This window comes from Ischnura elegans, chromosome 9 (assembly GCF_921293095.1).
Source record: "Ischnura elegans chromosome 9, ioIscEleg1.1, whole genome shotgun sequence".
In the NCBI taxonomy this organism is placed as follows: domain Eukaryota; kingdom Metazoa; phylum Arthropoda; class Insecta; order Odonata; family Coenagrionidae; genus Ischnura; species Ischnura elegans.
Window position 1 is genome coordinate 71,093,322 of NC_060254.1, and position 21,856 is coordinate 71,115,177.

At 36.8% G+C, this 21,856-nt stretch overlaps 1 protein-coding gene across 1 annotated transcript in view; it reads right to left on the reverse strand.

Moving 5' to 3' along the window:
- The window catches only part of LOC124166068 (receptor-type guanylate cyclase Gyc76C-like), a 279,411-nt gene that overhangs the window by 54,051 nt on the left and 203,504 nt on the right, over positions 1–21,856 (reverse strand). Inside the window, exons 4-8 of the mRNA XM_046543687.1 lie at positions 20,993–21,058; positions 13,811–14,051; positions 8,566–8,712; positions 6,676–6,875; positions 2,007–2,190 (exon numbers count right to left, since the gene is read on the reverse strand). Coding sequence (XP_046399643.1) covers positions 2,007–2,190; positions 6,676–6,875; positions 8,566–8,712; positions 13,811–14,051; positions 20,993–21,058 — 838 coding nt within the window. The remainder of the gene's footprint in view (positions 1–2,006; positions 2,191–6,675; positions 6,876–8,565; positions 8,713–13,810; positions 14,052–20,992; positions 21,059–21,856) is intronic.

Here is a 21,856-nt window from a genome sequence, read left to right on the forward strand (position 1 = left end):
CAGAGGAACAATGCACCTTTTGTAATTTTTCCTTATTTCAGCCATGTTCTCCTTTAAACGCAACGCGGCTCTTCCAAACCTGCAGTACTGGGCTTGGATCTTGGACTCCTACTGAACTATGACGTCACGGCCAAAGATTAGTGGGGGCGGTATTTTTTAGCCCGCGAAACTCGGGTGACTTTTGGGAGTCATTTTCTAGTGTATAAACTGAAATTTTAGCGGAAAAAAGTATCTTGCGGTACTAAGTGTTTACTGTAGTATTTCAGCATACTGTTTATAAAAAGTATGCAATTTCCCTATTCAAATTTCTGATCCCACGTGTGACCAGGACTGGTTGTTTAGGCATGGACGAAGACCAAAGAAGCTATTGTGACTGCAGTATCTCAAAAAACCGTGAATTTTATATCATGTTCATTTAAAATAATATTTCTATGGGTAATATAATAATAATAACACATTTACGATATGAAAAATACATTTAAAGATTGTCAATAGCATTTTTTTACTTTATGATTGGTTACTTGGTTCTCCATTGAAGAAGATTTCTAAAATTAATCGAGAGTTTTTATCCACTGCTCATCATCCTCAGGAACAATGGAGCAGATGCCAAAGTAAATTTATAACACTCCTTGTCAGCAAGCAACGAAAATAATTATTTTTCATGAAAGAGATTCTTATAGAAATAATGAACCTTGTGTATCCTGGCATTAAAATACAATGATCCTGTTTTTTGTGTGTCTGATTTTATTCTCGTAATGATTACAAAAAATATCAAAGGAGAGTGAAACTCATGCATGGATAATCTCCAGCAATCCACACAAAGATAATCGGACCTTTACTGCATATGACACAAATTACGGAAAAACGTTACTTGGGAGAGTAAAATGTTGGATTTAATGCAGGAGCATGTAAACACAGCCAGAGGATAAATGATACTAAAATGAGGTTGATTCAAAAATTATGCACTGAATTAAACATACCAGTATTTTTCTTACGAAGAAAGGTTAAACCAATTAAATTATCAATAACAGAATTATTGCAGACAAAGGGTAATTTTTCATACACTTATTCCACGTGCGGGCAAATATATAAGAACTAGCCATTTAAGACCATATGAGGAATGTATTGCTAATGTCCCAATGAGATAAATAATGTGATTAGACCAACTACATGCAACCTTCAACAATCCACCACTGAAAGCTACCAAACACTAATGCTAAAAAATAACTATGGCACCCCAAAAAACTGGTGTAAGAAAGGGAAACATGCATTAAATTTTAATACTTCTTGTCACAGAGGTCAATATTCTTGATCAAACAAAAGTGAAAATCTTGGAATTTTAGGTACAATAAAACTATGTATTTCTTTGGATAAAGTTATAAATGCTTGGAAATATTAAAATAATATATCATGAAAAACCTATCAGATGATGATGGTTAAATACATCTGGGCAATTATTTTTGATACTTTAAAAACTCATTGACTTTCAGCTATGATCATTTCTTTCACACCAAGAATAAAGAGGAAAAATCATGAGACAAATCATAGAACAAAATCTCATGGATGAAGGCAATTTTAAAAAACTACATAGACTTCTCAGAATATATCTTTTATGAGTCTTTAACAAATGCATGAACAAATTAAATAAATACCCAGACAGCACAGAATCCTCCGTATCTAATTCGTATGCAGATAGTATCCATTGACGAAAAGCGACGGAGCGATAGTCAATGGATTCTATCTGCATACGAATTAGATACGAAGGATTCTGTGCCGTCTGGGTATGTCCCTAGTAAATTGTAGAAATGGGGAAAACGATTCTGAATTCATGAAAATTTCCATAATTTTTTCTATAAAAACCACTGCAGAACTACAGGTGAATAGATATTCTACTGCACAAATTTCCAAAGAATACTCAAGCAATATTGCATCAAACACATCTCATACAACATTTCTACCATAGTCTCATCATCTCTGTACCTACACCCCTTTTACATCCCACGTACTCTGGTATGAGCGATTGCTGATGATTGTCTTGATGATCAACTCTCCGTCAGCTGCAATTTCCGTAATATTCTCTGGAGGCAAATACCTTTGTGCTGAGTGACCTTTCTCTCGTAGGATTGTGTCTAAGGCACGGGCATACAGCTTCACACTATCGTAGAGATATGCTGCATAGATTGAGACATGCTACTGGGGAAAATGTGAAAGGAAAAAAGAGTCAAGCAAAGTTATCCACAATCGCATAAGAATACATATAAATATGAAAAAGTATTAAAATACCAAAACATATACAATGAGGACAAATTCTATGCAAGCCACTCTTGGTGACAAGTACAGGTTGCCACTGAAATACCATTAGTTCTGTTTTCATTGCAACTTAGCTTCAAAGAGTTTTCTAACATAACACAGGTTCACATGTCAGTTGTCACATGCATACCTTTTTAAAAACTGAGCAGGGGTCATTTAGTTATTATATGTACATGAATATGATAAACGTTGCATTCAAAACCAAACAAAACCTTATCTCACTAAATATTCAAAAACACCACATATAATGATGCTTTACAAGTTCCACCATCACTGAGAACACACATTATTTCATCATATAATCCATCCCCTAACTAAAATTTTTTTGGGTTTTTGACATAGCAATTTTCAGAAGCAGCAGTAGAAATTCCCAATTTACCCCCTTTCTCCTTTCCTCACCATCTAATCCCTCCTCTTCCAGGGCTAAATGAATTTCTTCTACTCCACTAACTACTACCAAGGCAATACACAATACCAGTGGTTTAACTAGGAGTATGCTTTGAGGGGGATGGGGGTTAACCACCCCTCCTCAAGGCAATATAAAATTTTTTGAAAACTGACATTCCTGGGAATACATTTTAAACCATTCTGACACATAACCCTTTTAGTGCTATCCTTCTTCCCGGGGTACAGTCGAAAAATGCGGAGGGTATTTTAATAAAATGTAGCAACTAGAAAAAATAAACATTATATGGTTAATTTTTTAGAAATCGTTAAGTGGTTTTTTTAATTAATGAGATTAAATTGGACAATAATCACAACATATTTTTTAGAAATCGTTAAGTGGTTTTTTTAATTAATGAGATTAAATTGGACAATAATCACAACATATTTCATACCTTTACTGATATATAGGTTTTTTTATTTCAATGTCCTCAAATTTAACAACAATAACGTAAAAGCCGATATATCGGCACGCCGCACTTTTCAGCCGAGCGGTAAAAGCCGATATATCGGCGTGCCGCACTAAAAGGGTTAAATTAGGTAAGTTTTACTTGTAATTCTGCGGGAAATCATCACAGCTGCGGGAAAATATTAATACATATGCATACTATAAAATTTTTTGAGGCTTGGGGAGGATCTATCCCCTCATCCTTCCTCATAGTTAGGCCACTCCATACCACAGTCACTACACCAACGCTATAAACCACTGAATTGTTTCAATTTCCTTCACGTTCCATACTTCGATCCATGAGGCTTGATATTACAAGCAATGTCCCATCCTGAAATGCTTTTTTTGGAATCCCATGTCACATTTTTAAAATATGTACCGACAGTTTTGTCTCTCCTGCTGGAGACTTCATCAGGGTAAAAAATCTTTATTGCACAAATAACTTTATATCCTTTATGTCATGTATGAGTGGGGGTGGAAAAAAAAAACAAATTTTTCATTGGCAGCAAATCAATGTTTCCAATTCTATTTCATAATCTATGTTCATTTGATTCAAACAAAACCCAGGATAAAGATTCACCGGTTTGACAGTAATGGTAATATTGGATTTTATTTTAGTGGAGTAGCCTAGCGGGGATACTGCTTGGTTGCAGAATGATGGGTCCCAAGTTCATATCCTGGAAGGAGCCTTTGGACAACCCCATTTGGGGCTGTCCGAATCCAAATTAAATCCTCAAATTGGGAGGGATTCCTTTCTGGGGGGGGCACAAGCAAGGCCGTATCCAGGATTTTGTTCTGGGGGGAGGGGTACAAGGATACCTCGTAATACAAAACAAACACAATGATAATGGGACTGTATAAAAATTCTTGCATATTTTTCAAGGGTCTGGGGGGGCACGTGCCCTCCCTAGATCCGCCTATGTTAGGAGGTAATCAAGGGAAAGGAACTGACCCTCCCTACCCTGAATGTGTGATATTCACACGTCTGTGGCTAAGTATGGGGTGAGCTCTACCCTCATCTAACAAACAAACCTTCAAATTGAACCACTGAGTGAATTGGGGTGCAGGAGGGGGAGGGGTTGAAAGTAAGTGTGGGGCTTTCTCAAATATCTGATAATTATTTATAAAATGCAAGGTGTTTCAAAAAGGCAACATATGCATAAAAATCAAATGCAAATGTTTTCTCAACACACACCTAGCCATTGTAGGTGGGACTTGCACCTTATGAGATGCCCACTGGGTCAAATTCGTAGGGCTGTTGACAAAAATTTGTCTCACTTGCTCAACAACTTTTTCAGACGTGCATGGACAACCAGATGATATCTTATGCTTTTTCCACAAAACACATATGCCACTTATAAATCGTGGGCCCACTAGTAGGATCTTTAGCATATGTACTTGGTACAAAAATTACACTTAACTATTAACACCAACTTTGATTCCTCAAACTGAAATGCACAGCAAGCATTAACAGGTTCTGTGAAGGCAGCCATCTGTAACACAAATGTCATGGGCATACCAAGCGAGGGGCGGGGTGGGGGGGGGGGGGGCTGTCCCCCTAGAAGCAAAAATCGCTAAAGTCGTTAAGAAAAATCAGTACTGAACTGAAATGAAAGTATTCAACAAATTTTCCTTAAACCCAAGAAAAATGATATGTATTAGTATAAGATAAGTAAACTAAAATAAAACTATTTTTTCAAGGAAATAATCTCATAAACTAATGTCACACCTTGGCTTGCCCCCCTAGACCATGGCATGCCCCCCCCCTAGACCATGGCTTGACCCCCTAGTTTATGATCCTGGGTATGCCCTTGGCAACAGCCACGAGCTCTTGTTGGGGTGCGATTCTACACTAAAAAACTATGTGAATCAAAACTTGATGTGTTTCCCTATAAAACAATACCAAAACCAGCACTGAACCTTTTTTGAATAAATTTATATGAATTTTCAAAGCTGTTAATTCCAGCTCTTAGAAATACTCTTTATTTTCCTTCCCAAAATATCTGGAAGCCAATATGAACTAATCGATAAGACTAATCAGGGGCACAGCTAGGAATTAAGGTTGGGGGGCGGGGGTTTAGGCACAACTAATACTGGGGTGTCTGGGGGTGTGGAATACCCGCCAGGGTAAGCGGGAGGTGCGGGGGCACTACTTTAGAAAATTTTCAAGATAAAAGGTTCAAAATGGTGAGTTTTACCGCTTTCGGGGGGATATTTTATAAATATTTACACTATTCTGTAAGTAATATTAATCCATTAAGTAAAATAGATTTAACTTTTAAAAACTTCTGAGCTCTGGGGGGGTGGGGGGGGGTTTATCCCCCAAAACCCCCCCTCGCTGCGCCACTGAGACTAAGGTCATGCAATAAGTTCATCCTGACTTACAGTTATTTTTAAAATAAGCTCTTATAAAAAAATTTTTTTTAAAAACCAGCCTTTATATTTAGATTACAGGGGATGAGCAACGTTTATATATGACACAAAGCGAAAAAACTCAGTGACCCCGAAAAACCAAAAGTGACGTATTAAAAAAGTCACTATATTTATTACTACGAATCTGCAGGCGCTCGAAGGGAAGAAAAATTTTTTGACGATTTTCGAAAAAAATCTAAGTGCCGAAAAATTTCCAAGTCCAGAGTCCGGACCTGGGACGACGGAATTCGGACGAAATTTTTCCAAGTCCGAAGCCGGACCCGAGACGACGGAGGGACTTTGAAAAATTTTCGAAAGCGGGGGTCTCGCCGAGTAAAGCAAGACGAATCCCCCAAGCTAGGGCTGAGTCGATGGGAAATTTTATGGTGGATAACTTTTACTGTGGTCGCAAAACACGAAAATCGACCATTTGGAACTTCTTTGTTCAAAAACATGTTTTGGGGGGCTATAGGTTGACTGGGGGGTGGTTAAAGGGGGGTTGGAGAGAAAAAGTTATATTTTCATGTATTGTCATCGGAAATGAAGAAGTGTGCAAAATTTCAGCGTTTTTGCTTCACAGGAAGTGAGTCAAATTTCAGTTACAAGATTTGTACCAGACAAACAGACAGGTTGGTGAGTTGATATAAAGACTGTAAGAAAAAGAATCTTCAACCATGCCTCATTCCTACCATCAACCCCCAAGAGGGGCCCTTCCCCACCTCTATACATTTGAATAGGTGTAAAAAAACAAATTGAAGCGCAATGAAAATGTCATTACCTTGAGGATATCTCCAGCAGAAGTAAATATTTTTAAACTCATGTGGATTTACACTATAGAACATTGCTGAACATCATGGAACACAAAACTTTTGCCTATAAAAACCATGTACTGATCAGAAAAATAATAGTTTGACAAATACAAGGAAACTCTTTCAAAAATTAATAATTAAAGGAATGATACATTAACTTATTCACAGGTAAGCGATATTATTTGTGAATCAAGGATATTTCTGCAATGAAACATAATTAAAAATGGAGTTCTTACTAGGTAATTACCTCACCTTGTGAAAATTACTACCTATGAAGATCTTGGGTGTGACAAAATCAAATGGTGGTCTAGAATTGTATATTCGTACATTTTCCGTAAAGCTATCATAGTTTTGTGATGGAGGGGATGCCATGATGACAAGCAGCGAATGGGCTCTTTTTGCAAATTCTTTCTGTTCATGGCAGCTATTAAACTTTTGATATACTTCCGGTTCTGAGAAAGAAAAAAAAACACATATAGTGGCATGGCAGAAACAAAAATACTTTGAATCAGTATAATAATTCACACAAAAAATGACAAACAAAATTAATAAGAAGTAGGCAGAGATGGGCAGTATCGAAAATACTTGTATTTGAAATACGTATTTTCGATACATTTGTAGTTTGTAATTTGTATCAGAAATACATTTTCTGAGAGTATTTTGTATTTTGTAATGAAAATACATCTAAAGAGTAATTTGTATTTTTTAAATACATTCAAAATCAAAATACAAATAATTTTTTGTGTGTAATTTGTAAGAGCGCGCGACGATATGGCAGGGATACCGAATCGGTATTAGCCTGCCATCTATGGGACAATAAATTGCCCCTTAATTTACTTCTGTAAAACCTTTTCAAATGACCCGGGACATTCCTCATTCAATGTTTTAAATAGGAATGAAATTGAAGTATTGCTATTTCTAGGTGACAAATCGATATGTGCAAGTGCATATCCGGCTGTAAAAAAGTTGTTTGTACATTATAACTCTGGCCTCACATCCAGTGCTCCTGTGGAAAGGTTATTTTCTTTTGCAGGATTTATTCACAATTGCAAAAGAAGTAATTTAGCAGTCTCTATGTTTGAAACATTATTGCTTTTGAAGGGAAAGGAGCATTAAGGAGGAGTAAGTGAGACTAGTGAAATAAACAAATTATTACCATATATTCCCCATATTATTTAAAAGATTTTGCCCTGGATAATGGTCTGATTGCCAGTTACTTATAATTACATTGTAAGAATGTTTGAGCTTCTCATTATAAAAATAGTTCATATTTGAATTGATTTTAATTTTTTATTAGATAAGAACTTCGGTGAAGGTATGTATTTTGTATTTTAAGAATGTATTTTGAAATTACATTTGTATTTAGTATCGAAAATACAATTTTTAGAAGTAATTTGTATTTTGTATTTGAAATACAGATTTTAAAAGTAATTTGTATTTTGTATCTAAAATACATTTGACGTGTATTTTGCCCATCTCTGGAAGTAGGGATGGACGGATCCAAGATTTCTTTCAGACTCGGATCCGGATCGGACCACTGAGTCCGATTACACTTTGACTATGCAGCTAGGCAGGGGCGCAGCTAGGAATTAAGGCTGGGGGGGGGTTTAGGTGCAACTAATACCGGGGTGTGCGGGGGTATGGAATACCCACCAGGATAAGCGGTACGTGCGAGATTAATAAATTACAGAATTTTAAGATAAATGGTTCAAAATGGTGAATTTTACGGCTTTCTAAGGGATATTTTATTATTCCTTACACTATTCTAGTAGTAATATCAATCAATCCAATTAAATAAATTGGATTAAACTTAAAAATTTCTCTGAGCTCTGGGGGGGTTTTTATCCCCCAAAACCCCCCCCCTCGCTGCGCCACTATCATTAGGTACTTGAGGGATCAAAAATATTGCTTTGAAGAATATAAATTCAGAAATTTGCATATTTATAACCAAAAAACATGTTAATAACTCAGTATTTCTCACTAATAATTCATAGTTCATTATGGCTGAGAAACTTTTGTCTTTAGGAAGAGAGCTATGAAATATGAGAGTGTTTTCTCACATATTTCTCTTGTATGTGCATTAAACTCAAAATTTTAAGTCACATTCCAGCTTGAGGAAGAGGAGAAACAACATATACTTACTCCAGAGGAATTTCATTGCCTCTTTCGGAGTGTAAGTCATTGTGTCAACCGTAATGACAACATACTCCCCATTGTCAAATAACTGATGAGCCTGCATGGTTCCCATCATGTCAATGAGTGAAGTAGGGTGTCCGAGAAATGCGTATACTGTAGTAAAAAATGGAAAATAGGATGAGAAATAAATGCTAAAATACATTCCAATGTTAAAATGAAAATTTTAACAGACAGGAGGTATAATGAATCAATTGGTCCTTTTTTATACATTAACTAATTGTGCCTATAATAATTAGCAATCTGCTGCAGTGACATACAAAATAGCACCATTCAAAATGAAATAATAGAGGTGGACCTGAATTCATGCACTACAGGTCTTATGATATTTTATGAATCTTACATTAAAGTGCGCTCCCATATGCACTAAAGATTCAGGTTCTAGCAAGCAAAAAATTAGAAGTCTATACAGGTACAACCAATTGTAATGCTCATATGCCACCATAAATATACACAAATTGTATCCTTGAAATTGACAGACTTATAGCACTTAATTGCACATTAGGGTGGGCCGAAAAAAGGTTTTTTTTCCTGATCAAATTTGCCCTATGCGGGAAAGTTGCGAAATGATATAAGGATCTCGCACACAAATTTTTTTCAAATCGGATAATATTAACCACTGCCGCCCGAGCTCTAAAGTTTAAAATTTTGCGAAAAATCAGGCTGATTTCAGAATCAAACGGCTATGAAGACGAATTTTATGAAAATATGGGATAATATCAAAGAGTGGATACATGTTTATAGTTTATGAAAATGAAATCTGAAGTTTTTTTGACAAACTCTATGGTTAAAAAAATGTCTATGAATTAACAACAAAATTAGAGTATAGACCACCCGCATAACACAACTCATTTTTGCCTACATTTCTAAAACTCCATTTTGGGGGCTAAATTGCAGGTAAAATAATATTTATTTCGATTGAATTTCATTTCTTATCAAATAAGTCATCATATGGTAGTAAATAATCCCACAAAAAGTAATAATAAGGTAAATTATTTGAAATTAACATCATTCATAATGACGAATAACGTACCTGTGGAGCTATTTTCAACATGAAATTCAACCAAGGCTGAGAAAAAATAGAACCTGAACACCAAGCATTTCACTAAGAAGCTCTCTGCTAGTTTCGTAAAGAAACTACCCAGAACTCACCACGAGGAAGAGGCTACCATCGAGTTCCACCCGTGTCCCCCCAACCAACCTTCCAAAGGATTCCGGGAGGATTGACGCATTGGTTAGAATAGAGGGAAAGCGTACCAGGTTTGGAGTGGAGTGCGTGATATTTTTTGCACCCGAAAATTTCATGGGTAGTGATTTTCCCACGTATGAAGAGATGATGAAAATGTTTTTGTACTCTCAGTACATTGAAGAAGAAAGTTAAAATATCATTATTTCTCTGCCGGGAATCGCGGAGACAGTGGCTTATGCCATTGAAGGCATTTGGCATATATCCTCTATCCCAGTTGTTGGATATAGGCAAATTGTTTGACGAATTATTCAATATCATGGAAATAATTGCAATATTCTTCGATCTGTCAACAAGAATGCTTTCATTGATCTGAAGCAAGACTTTCTTCGTCACGCATGTCAGCTTTTTGATGTTGCGCCATGTAAATTGCTTTAGTGAGACTGATTCTGTTTGTGATATTCTTTCGAAAGTGCCTTGTTTAGAATGGGAATTCCCTAAGGACAGAGAAGTGGCAGGAAAATGAAGATAGGCGCCATCGATGTGCAGGAGACCAAAAATAGGAAGACGAGGCTTTGCAGGTTGGAAGGAACAAAGGAACACCCGAATGTTCCACCCTATTTTGTCATAACACTTCTGTTCGGAAGACTCAGGTGATGAAATGACATTGAACGGAGAATTATGTAATGCAAGTGAAGGAGAGGATTTCATGGAAAAAGGTTAGTGTAAGTAATTTGAAATTGCCAAGATTTGCATCATCCAGTGGATAATTCTGCATATCAAACCATACCTCTGCAGCACTTGCATCTGCGCACCTAATAGATATCGGGTTGGTTACTCAAGGAGTCAATGTACTTTTCGTTGACAAAGTTAGAAGGGAAAGAGAAAGATTGCGCACGTCTCTTCGGAGGAATGTGGGAACTGTTAAATTGCAAGCGCTTTACTTCGACGAGAGGAAGGACTCTGCTTTCGTTTATAGTCAATCAAAGTGAAAAACAATAGGTGAGGAGAATGTAACTCTCGCTCAAGAGCCCGGTTCATGCTACTTACGGCATGTCACCCCATGTGTCAGCAAAGCTATTTGCCTCTAAGATTCCATAACGAATTTTCTAGAGGAGAAAATGATCATTATCGATGGACTCCAAGCAATTGTGTGCGATGGAACTGAGGTTAACACCGGAGGCCATGCCGGAGTAATCAGGAGAATGGAAATGGCCCTAAGAAGACCTTTGCATTGGTTTGTTTGCCTGCTTCATTGCAATGAACTATCGTTCAGCACCGTCAAAAGAACTGATGACCCTGGCAAAATTTGTTATCGAAGTTTACGCTCCAATGCGGTTTTCAATAAAATAGAGACAATATTGAACAGAAGGCCCGAAGCATATTATGAAAATGATTCTTCTTATGAAATATATAGATAGAGACATCAAATTACGCCGCTACTCTATGATTCAGGGAAATGTAATTTTGCTCACCCAGAGAATATTCTGCTTGCAATGTTAGCCGATGAACGTAGACAAATTCGTGCAATGGCCATCACAAATACGTTGAAATCGAGAGAAACTCAGCGAGAGGAATTGAGGAAATTCGAATTTTCCAAAGCTAACCTTCATTGGAGTGAAGAGTTCTCGGGATCGCTACCGGGTCAGGAACTCCATATCTGCCGACGATTCGATGTCCGACTCGGTCATCGTCCTCAGGGCTGTGAATGACGGCCCTAAGGACGATGACTGAGTCGGACATCGAAACGTCGGCAGATATGGAGTTCCTGACCCGGTGGCGATCCCGAGAACTCTTCACTCAGTCTATTCGCCGGGAAAGCACAAAATCTTTCTAAACTTCGATGCTCAAAATTATATTGACTTGGTTAGCTTAAGGTTGGATGGCGATATTTGGTGGAACTTGTTCGCAGGAAACATAATGAAATACACTTTTGTATGTTCCACAAGAGTTTTTAATCCCGACCCAGGTTTCGGCAGTACACACTGACCTTGATAATGACAGTGTGTACTGCCGAAACCTGGGTCGGGATTAAAAACTCTTTTGGAACATACAAAAGTGTATTTCATTATGTTTCCATTGACTTGGTTGACTGGGAACCAATTGAGGTAAATTAACCACCAATAGTAGCTGGGATGACAAACAAAAACTTGGAAGACCTTGCTGCGGAAAGATCTGTATTAGAAGTACCTTTTCCCTGCCATACACAAGCAGTTGAAAGGATGGTACAAATGATAATGTTAGCATCAAAATCCGTGTGCAGTATAGAACGCAGGCATGGATGGGCATTATCGTACATAAGAGACAGAGAAATTCAGCCGAAATTTGAAAAAAATCGCAAAATAATTTTGTCAGAGTAATTGATGTGCTTTCACAATCGTGTCCTTCGGAAGGTTGGCTGGGGGGACACGGGTGGAACTCGATGGTATCCTCTTCCTCGTGGTGAGTTCTGAGTAGTTTCTTGACGAAACTAGCAGATAGCTACTTAGTGAAATGCTTGGTGTTCAGGTTCTGTTTTTTCTCAGCCTTGGTTGAATTTCATGTTGAAAATAGCTCCACAGGTACGTTATTCGTCATTATGATTGATGTTAATTTCAAATAATTTACCTTATTATTACTTTTTGTGGGATTATTTACTACCATATGATGACTTATTTGATAAGAAATGAAATTCAATCGAAATAAATATTATTTTACCTGCAATTTAGCCCCCAAAATGGAGTTTTAGAAATGTAGGCAAAAATGAGTTGTGTGATGCGGGTGGTCTATACTTTAATTTTGTTGATAATTCATAGACATTTTTTTAACCATAGAGTTTGTCAAAAAAACTTCAAATTTCATTTTCATAAACTATAAACATGTATCCACTCTTTGATATTATCCATTATCCCATATTTTCATAAATTTCGTCTTCATAGCCGTTTGATTCTGAAATCAGCCTGATTTTTCGCAAAATTTTAAACTTTAGAGCTCGGGCGGCAGTGGTTAATATTATCCGATTTGAAAAAAAAATTTGTGTGCGAGATCCTTATATCATTTCGCAACTTTCCCGCATAGGGCAAATTTGATCAGGAAAAAAAACCTTTTTTCGGCCCACCCTATTGCACATTCATTAGGCCCAACTCTCCCCTAAGTATACATATAAGAAATTCAAATGCAGATAAAATCCTGGGACATCAAGTCACAATTACCACTCATGGTCTCCAAGCATTGTAATGAATTAACATACGTGCCCTCTCAATCCATGTGCGCAAGGAGGGTGAGCTACAAGATACCTACATTTACACATTAATTTTCAACACATGAGTTGCTAGATTGATAAAGAATTGGATAATAAAATGAGGAAAAGCGCTTGAAATTCATCCAGAGCTGTTCTGTCAGAGATTTTTTCAAACAAGAGTCAAAAATATCAAAACTCCATGCTAAAATTGTGAAATAATATAATATTTTGTATTTAGAGTGAAAACATGAGAAAAAAAAATTTCCAAAAGAGATTAACTGGTTTTTCCTCCCAACTTCACAGAGACTCCATGATTTCCAATTTCATTTAGCAATTTATCAAAGTAAAATTCACCCAGAAATCACGACAATCTAGAATTTGAAATTTGTGGAAAGAAAGTGTCCAATTTTTTTCCTTTTTCAAAAAATGACTTTTAAAACTAGCCTTATCATACTTTTCTTCATAATTCATAGGAAGCATTCAAATAGAGAGCTGAAATAAAATCAATCAAGTAAAAATTATTATAAAACATAAAAATTGATTGCTCTTTTGATTAACAATTTCAAACATCAGTTAACGGACCACTTGCGGTAATTATTCTTGCCATAGAAAAATGTCCATTGATAACCACAAATAGAGCTGATGACGACTGAGAGAACATAAGGTAAAATAAGGCTACATAATTTTAAAATATCAAATGTAAAAAAAGCACACCAGAATACCTTTAGAGAAAGGCATAAGCACAGAAAATAGCATATAGAATAATCATTACACTTCATATGACTTACTTCGAGTGCGATTTTTTGTTTCATGGATGACTCTATACCAATTATCAGTGGTACAACAGGGCAGCTTTTTTGTGCAACAAGTATTATGATCAGGGACAAGTCGGTAGTGGTTAACTGTCATATTCTCTAACTTAGCTTCCGTTTGTAATGAGGCACCCACTGATTCCCATGCTTCCTCGTACAGCACAGTAAATTTCTTCCAGTTGTAGTAACGAAGCAGAGCGAGAATTGATTTCGTAACCTGTAATAATAGAAATGAAATTACATGAACCCTTTCAGGATGGCAAACAAAAATATTAATTTTTACACATCTCATAAAAAAGTTACAGCCACTATTGGCTTACTGAAAAACGATTGTTAAACTTTATGACACCAAAACACCTAATGAGACTGATTTTCAAATATGTACAAATTTATATCATCACAAACTAATTAAATAAAAAAACTCCTATGTTATTTGAAACAACCATTATTTTTCTTGGGTTTTCTAGTTAGTAAATATCCCATATATATAAGCATACATTTCCCAATGAAAATTTCTTACAGGTACCCCAATATCATCACAATAAGACAGCTAAAAATAAAACTAAAAAAACACAACAATCGAATTGGGATTTTCATAATTAAAAAAAATAATATGCCATCACTAAGAGAATTATAAAAATACCTATAGCTTACCCATACAAGTAGCTTTACATAAAACAAGTAATACAGATGATTTTGGAGACTTTGTCTACCAAAAATGAGTTTGAATTTCGCCATCTTGAAATCCACAAAACTGTATTTTTTAGCAGTTTTCCATAATATTTCTAGAAATTTAAAATAATGAATTTCCGGGAAAATTATCCCAAAATGAAGGCATATCATCAAAAAATGGACATTGAACGATCCGAGAATGCAATCAAGGAACACCTGAAAACACTCTCAATATGTACTTTATTGCATACTAAACAGGGATAAGGCCTGAGCATTTGGCTTCTGCTAATAAGTTCGTTTCTAATAAAAAAGCTGGAAATAAAATGATTTGAAACTTATTCAAACACTGACGACATCTGATTCACAAAGTTGTGAAAGTGTTCATGGCATTGATGGGACTTCCATGAAAGCTTTTTCTTTGTTGTTCAACAAAATGTTCTTTTTATGTTCATTTTGTGTTCTTTTGATGTTCAAAAAAGTGTTCATTTTGTGTTCAAATTATGTTCTTTTTATGTTCACAGACGAGTGTTCATTTTGTGTTCTTTCTGTCACAAAACACATAAAAAGAACATAAAGTGAACATTCGGTGAACATAGAAGGAACACAATTTGAACATTAAATGAACATAAAAAGAACACTGAATGAACACACTTTTTTCTACTAGGGTATGCCTACAACAAGAACCCAAATGTAGGCCCATCTATCGGTAAGAAAGAAAGAAGGGTTTCCCCATATTATAAGGGTGAACTCCTTGTGAGGCAATCTAGCCAGGCTAGAGGGGAGAATATTTCTTGGTTCTCTCCCCCACAGGCCAGTAGCTAAAATCATGTATGTTCTCCCACATCTAAAGGGTTAAGCGGGAATCGCTAGTGGTTCATTTCTACTTTCAGGAGGATGGCTTAGTGTATGTATTTAAAGAGTCCAATGGAAAGCACATGGTTTGAATTTAAATGGCTACCAAAAACAAGCAGCAACAACTCTCAGGCATATCTGAGCATGCTTGGAGTTAACCTGGGCATAACATCCTCCTTGAAGACACCAGGATAATAGCTAAAGAGAATAAATACTTCCCTCGCTTGCTCAGAGAAGCTATTGAGATAGCGAAAACGCCCGCAAATTTCAACAGAGATCAAGGCTACAGCTTGCATACTGCATGGAAGAGGATTCTCCGACCACCAACAATGAGAGATGGACAACCGGCCAATGAGAGAGCAGCAGCGGATCACCAGCCGCCTATATAAGGCGGAAAATTTTATGTCTATAAAAGGCGGTAAAATTTTCCAAAAATTTTACCTTCGACCTGAAGACACTGACTGTAACGCCAGCGAAACTGTTGTCTTTAAAAAACAACAAACGCAGTGAAAAAACCCGAATAGAATGGAGAGATCATCGAACCAACGCCACGAAAATCTTCGAGCCTACACTCCTTTTTGATGTCGAATTGCCACATATACGTTGTTGAAGCTTACAATAAAAGCTAACCACTCATAAATTTTATTTTGAAGCCAGTTGAAATAAGCCCATGGAAAAAGACTGGTGCAAAACGGAAATTCAAGATAGACACCTCCAGTGTATGTTTAACATTCTCTCCAAGAAATCTCTGTCACTGCCAGGATTTCAAACCAGACCATTTGGAACCACTCTCGCCACCATACCTACCCCATCCCTTGAAAGATAGGCACATAGCTAGAAATATGCTTTGGGGGAGAAGGGTTACTTGAGGGGTATGCGGATTACCTGACTTTTTGTTGTTAATTTACAAATATCGAAAAAACAACCATTAATTCTGAAAGTTAAATCCATCAATGCGAGGCATTAATATAAGTAACTTTATGGAAAAATGGAAGACCGGAGCAGGGGAAGCTGAAGGGGGGGGGGAGCACAGGGGCCATGATCCCCCCAAATATTATCAAAAATTTTAAATTGTTAATGGGTTTGATTGTTTTTGTATCCTTAAATGTCTACAACTGTTCAATTTAACCTGTACTTAGGAATAAAAATGAAATTTCAAGCTCCAAAATGCGTTAAAAAATGGGTATTTAAAAAAATTACACGGTTGAACGCCCTCTCTCCCGCGGGATTTTCCATACTCCCCAGACCCAGGTCATGACCCCCCCAAATTTGATGCTGAATTCGCCCCTGAACCAGAGGGGGATTTGCGTGCTCCTTCGCCAATGATCTTCTCAGCAGATGTATAGCGGGTAGTCGCCGCAAGGAGGAACACTTCCGGGGAAAGCTAAGGCTTCTAGATCGAACCCTCACTACGTGCCAGGGCGAACGGACAACAGGAATTGAGAAGTCAAGGTGACTCCATTAAAGGAAGCCCAAGGATAAGGCGGTTAACCGGTATACCTGTTGCCGCTTCGCGCGCATTTTATTCGGCAGCGCCACTAGGCAACTGTATCTCGTTCAGTGTGACTTTCGCCATTAACCGCAGTGGAAGTTGTCTTTTTTAGTCAAAAATCTCTCTGCGTCTCGCATGCGTTAAATGTGCAGTTTATATGATTTATCGGCTCCGTCATACATTATTGCCGGGTATTTCCAAGAGAAAAGCGGATCTAGATGACTAATAGCGCCGCGAGTGGCGATTTTAAAATCTGATTTTAATGCAAGCTGAGTGACAACAATTCTAGCGGCGGACTTGAGAATCCTCTAATGCAATATTAGTGGGCGAAGTCATGCAGATGACAGCGACCCCAGTACCACCAAAAATTTTCATTTATGGACGTTCTTTTTACTGGCCGCTATTAGAATTGGGCAACAGCTAACGCGCCGATTAAAGTCATTTTTGACAATTTTGAGTTGAAAAACGCAAGCTATTTTACTTTATTTGCTTACGATTGGTCATTCTAGAATGTCAGAAAAATCGCGAAAATTCGAGTTTCCGAATCGCGATGCTTCTCCAGAATTCGGGAAATTTGAGGATTTAAACATCCCCTCCCTCATTATATTTTCACAGACTAAGTCGTAAAATAAATTTTGGAAAGAGGTGAACAACGATTTTACTTTCTTCACTCAGGACTTGAAATTCTAGAATATCAGAAAAACGCAAAGATTCGAGTTTCCTCATCGCGAATCATTTCCAGGATTCAAGAAATTTGAGGTTTTAAATACCTCATCCCTAACTATTTTTTTTACAGAGTACGTCATGAATTAAATCTTAAAAAGAGGCGCACTGCGATTTTACCTTCTTTGCTTAGGACTGTACATTCTAGAATGTCAGATTAAAGCGCGAAGATTCGAGTTTTCTTAACGCGAATCTTCTCCAGGATTATAAGAGTTCGAGGATTGATATACCCTAATTATAATAATCTTTTGCCAATTAAATCGTCAATTAAATCTTAGAATGCATGCACCGGTAAAATACTGCGCAAGCACAATGGGTAAAACAACATGGTTGGAACCTTAAAAGAAGTTGAGGAAGTGTACTGAAGATTATGAGCTCTATTCTTTTTCCTTTTGGATTATTTACATTTTTTGGCAGTTTCATTTTTTAACCGGAAAATTTTTAAACCAGCTTCAACAGTGACCGCAGCTCTTCGCAACTCTTGTGCATAAGCAGTTGTTTTCGTTAAGATAAGATAATAGAATTATCACTAGATTTCACAGCTTTTCTCTTCCCTTCCCGATTATTTCATAGAATATTTACAAATATCTCACAACACTTTCGTTCTGGAGTAAATGGTTCCATATAATAGATTTTTCACATATTCCATTTAAAAAACTTTCCTCATGAAAATGACATGCAATATTTTCGTAAGGGGAGTTTTTCAAGACTAAGGCGTCAGTTTGAAAGAAGAGACTCGCCCTGACTTAATGACTAACAATTAGCCTCATGGTAATACCGTTGTAAATGCAGCAGAACTTGGTGTCACATATCCACCAAGAGTCGTACCTGGGATAGGGTCAATCTAACTCAATTCGTTGGCCTCATGAATATATCTGTTTTATTTCCCTGAAGTCATTGTGTTAGAACTTCAATTTTTCATCCCGTTGAAGAAAATTCTTTCTCCAAGAACACACAATAAACAAATTATATTTCTCTTCTTGCGAAAGGTATCAAGTTTTGCGACCATCCCATCAAACCCAGCATTCGTAAAGTCCACAAATCGCACAAATACCCAAAGAATAAAAACATGACTAAGAAACAGCCCAATTATCGGACACTGGATTATTTCCCTGACGCCATTGTGTTAGAACTTAAGTTTTTCATCTCGTTGAACTGTATTCTATCTCAATGAAAACTCAAAAACCGAATGATATTTCTCTGCAAGCGAAATGTATCAAGATTTGCGATGATCCCAATAAAACCAGTATCCGTAAATTACTTCTATTATATATCGCACAAATATCCAAAGAATAAAAATATATGACTACTAAACAGCCCAGAAAGTGGAAACTACACCCTTCCCAAGGCGAATCTAATTTTGATATAACTGTGACGGCCAAAAGGCCTTGGGCTCGCGATATCTCGAAAGTTAAATCAACCACCCGTCCTGCGGAATGATATCACCCGGATTTCATACGGGATGTAGTGCGCAATTCATGGCGACGCAAAATAACGATAAGAGGATAATGCCTTCCTTTTGGAGGTAGACGCGGTTTCCCATTCTCCTTAGCGCGATGGTTTCATTTCCGCTCCGCTTCTAGGATTTTCACCACTATTTTTGGTATTCCAGCCTCATCATCCGGTCTATCAACCAACCGCGAGCTGAAAACACAACCAGGGGCGGTCTGGCCAGATCGGCTGGTCGGCAATCGCCGAGGGCCACGATCTTAGGGGGGGGGGGGGGGGGCACAACGCTCGCGTCTATCGCGAAGCGTAGGTATATGAAAGGTGTAATAAATAAAAGACTCCGATTACTTCAACCAGTTTTTTTTTCTATTATAAAATTCTGAGATTTCATTGGTTGCTTTATCTACAACATACTAAGCGTAAAAAGATCATAAGAATAATAATTTTTTAGGAAGATAAAAGCATTATTCGAAAAGGTTATTTTCGAGGTTTTTGTTAGATTTCTACGCACTTTCAACGAAAAATTCACTAAATGCAGTAATGTAGTTGGGAACAAAATTTCGGTGGTACTCACCAAAATTTGCCAACACCTGAACATGTATTAAACATCCGGCAGCGATTGAAATATCGAACTCCAACTCTTATATTAGTTCCAAGTTGTGCCACGAGATAACTCTGAACGAGTAAATTATCATTTCCGATTTTTCTTTCTGAAATCCATTGAAAAATTTACAGTAGGGTTACTTTTTACAGATTTAAAATAGTAGCGTAACCGGTACGCTTATAACGAGTTTGGATTTTAGGGGCCCAAATACAGCAATGACTAAATGGATAACAGAAACATAATAACATTTTTTTAAATTTATGATCTGTGAAATTTTCACTTTTAATTGTATATTTTCTAACGAAATTGCTATTTTTTAAACTTTTATATAGATTTTAAGAGCCAGAACAGCGTCAAAATCCATTTCCGGGTATGCAAATTCCTAAAATTTTCCGGGGGAGGACCCCCGATCCCCTTGGTAAGAAGGCCTCCATCATAAGGCCTAGCCGTGGCCCCCCAATCACCCCAGACCGCCCCTAAACACGATTTTGGCACGATAAAAATCGTTGGGCGAGGATGAGTTTTGCACCTAATAGTCACATTGGTCACAATTTGGTAGCTGAATTTGAAATCACACAAAAAACCTACATTTTGCTATTTAGGTTCACTAAATTGAACTTAAAATTAGAGAGCTTTTTAGATATATTTTAGATTTATTTCTTTTAGATTTCACAATAGGAAAAGAGAAGCAAGAAGAAACCTAGATGTTTTGCTCCAAACACAAATATTAAAATATATCAGAGAAAATCGCATTCTTCAGGAAAACTGAACGACTCCTAAATATGAAGACACTCATTCATCTAAACTTTAAGTCTTACGAATGAACTAGGACTGACGTGGAGTAAAAAATAAATGACACAGCACTTTATATATTTGTAATATCCGAAATAATTTCTAATATCTGATTTTCAGGCTTAAAATTTATAGGTAGTTGAAGAAGGGGAAATGGGCCATTTACGTTAAATGGGTGCCAATGTCGTATGAATAACACACATTGACATTCATATACTCGAAAATCATAGAAGACGGTGTGAAATAAAAAATGGGAAAAACATAACTACCCCTAAAGCAAAACGGTATTATCCTCTTACGCCATTAATATGGAAACGATGCTACAAACACCACTCAAGCTGACAACTTTTTTGCGAAGGAACCACATAAGCAAATATAAATTTTAGCAGAAGAATAATCTCTGTTAGTAAGATTAAACATAGGTAGCATTTTTCTCCTAAAAATTGCTCATCAGATCTCCTTCCTCCAATCAACATGCACAATCCTCCTAAAAAATTGAACTTCATTGCTATCACAAAATATATAATACCTTCACTCAATGATACAGATTCTTGAATACTAAGGAAAAACTCACCTGCGTAAGTGGAGGCTCAGTTCTGGCGAATGTAGATATATTCGAGGCTTTGTAGTCAGAACATTTCTTGTTTTCAAAGGACACAACATGAAAGAAAAAAACACACATATTAGTAACAATGACGGAGCGAGATGAACATGAGCTGTAGCGATGAGCGTCTTTCGATTTCAAGAAATCTGACCATTTTCTTTCGTGACATGGAGTGTGATCGCTCCAAGATTCTCTGTTTTAATGAATATCTTTAATTTTTTATCATACTATTCTTTGAGATTAATTAAACGAGATTAAATTAAAACAATATTTGAGCTTAAATGAGCCAAAATATTGTAATAATCTAGCCCTTTGAGGTAATATTTTGAATTTTTAAGGACATTAAATAATTCAGGTTGGACGAAAATGAGCGATTATAATTATCAAAAACAATTAATCTTTGACATTTATTAAACGAGAGGTTAGAGCGAGTACAAACAATACAATCGCGCAATATCACCTATTTTGAGAGACAATTATAATAACATATTTTCGTTCAGCCTTAATTATTTAATGTCCTCAATTTTTAGAGTATTAAATAAAATGTCGAAGAGGCTGGATTTCTAAGATAAACCGTTTTCATAGTAACTGCAACGTGTATCCAAAAGATTTTGCGTTGCCATAGCCCAGTAACTGAGGAGTTGCGACTCCTCGTTTATGGACAAAAAATGCAGTAACTTATTTCTCCTACCACCTCCTCAGTTATTGCAGATTCCTCCAAACACCGCGTTTGTTCGAATGATTCTAATGGAACATTGTAGGTGAGAGTCCAAATGCAAGTGTTACCGCTATTTACACAAATGAGAAACATTTTATCCCTAATATTCAAGGTAC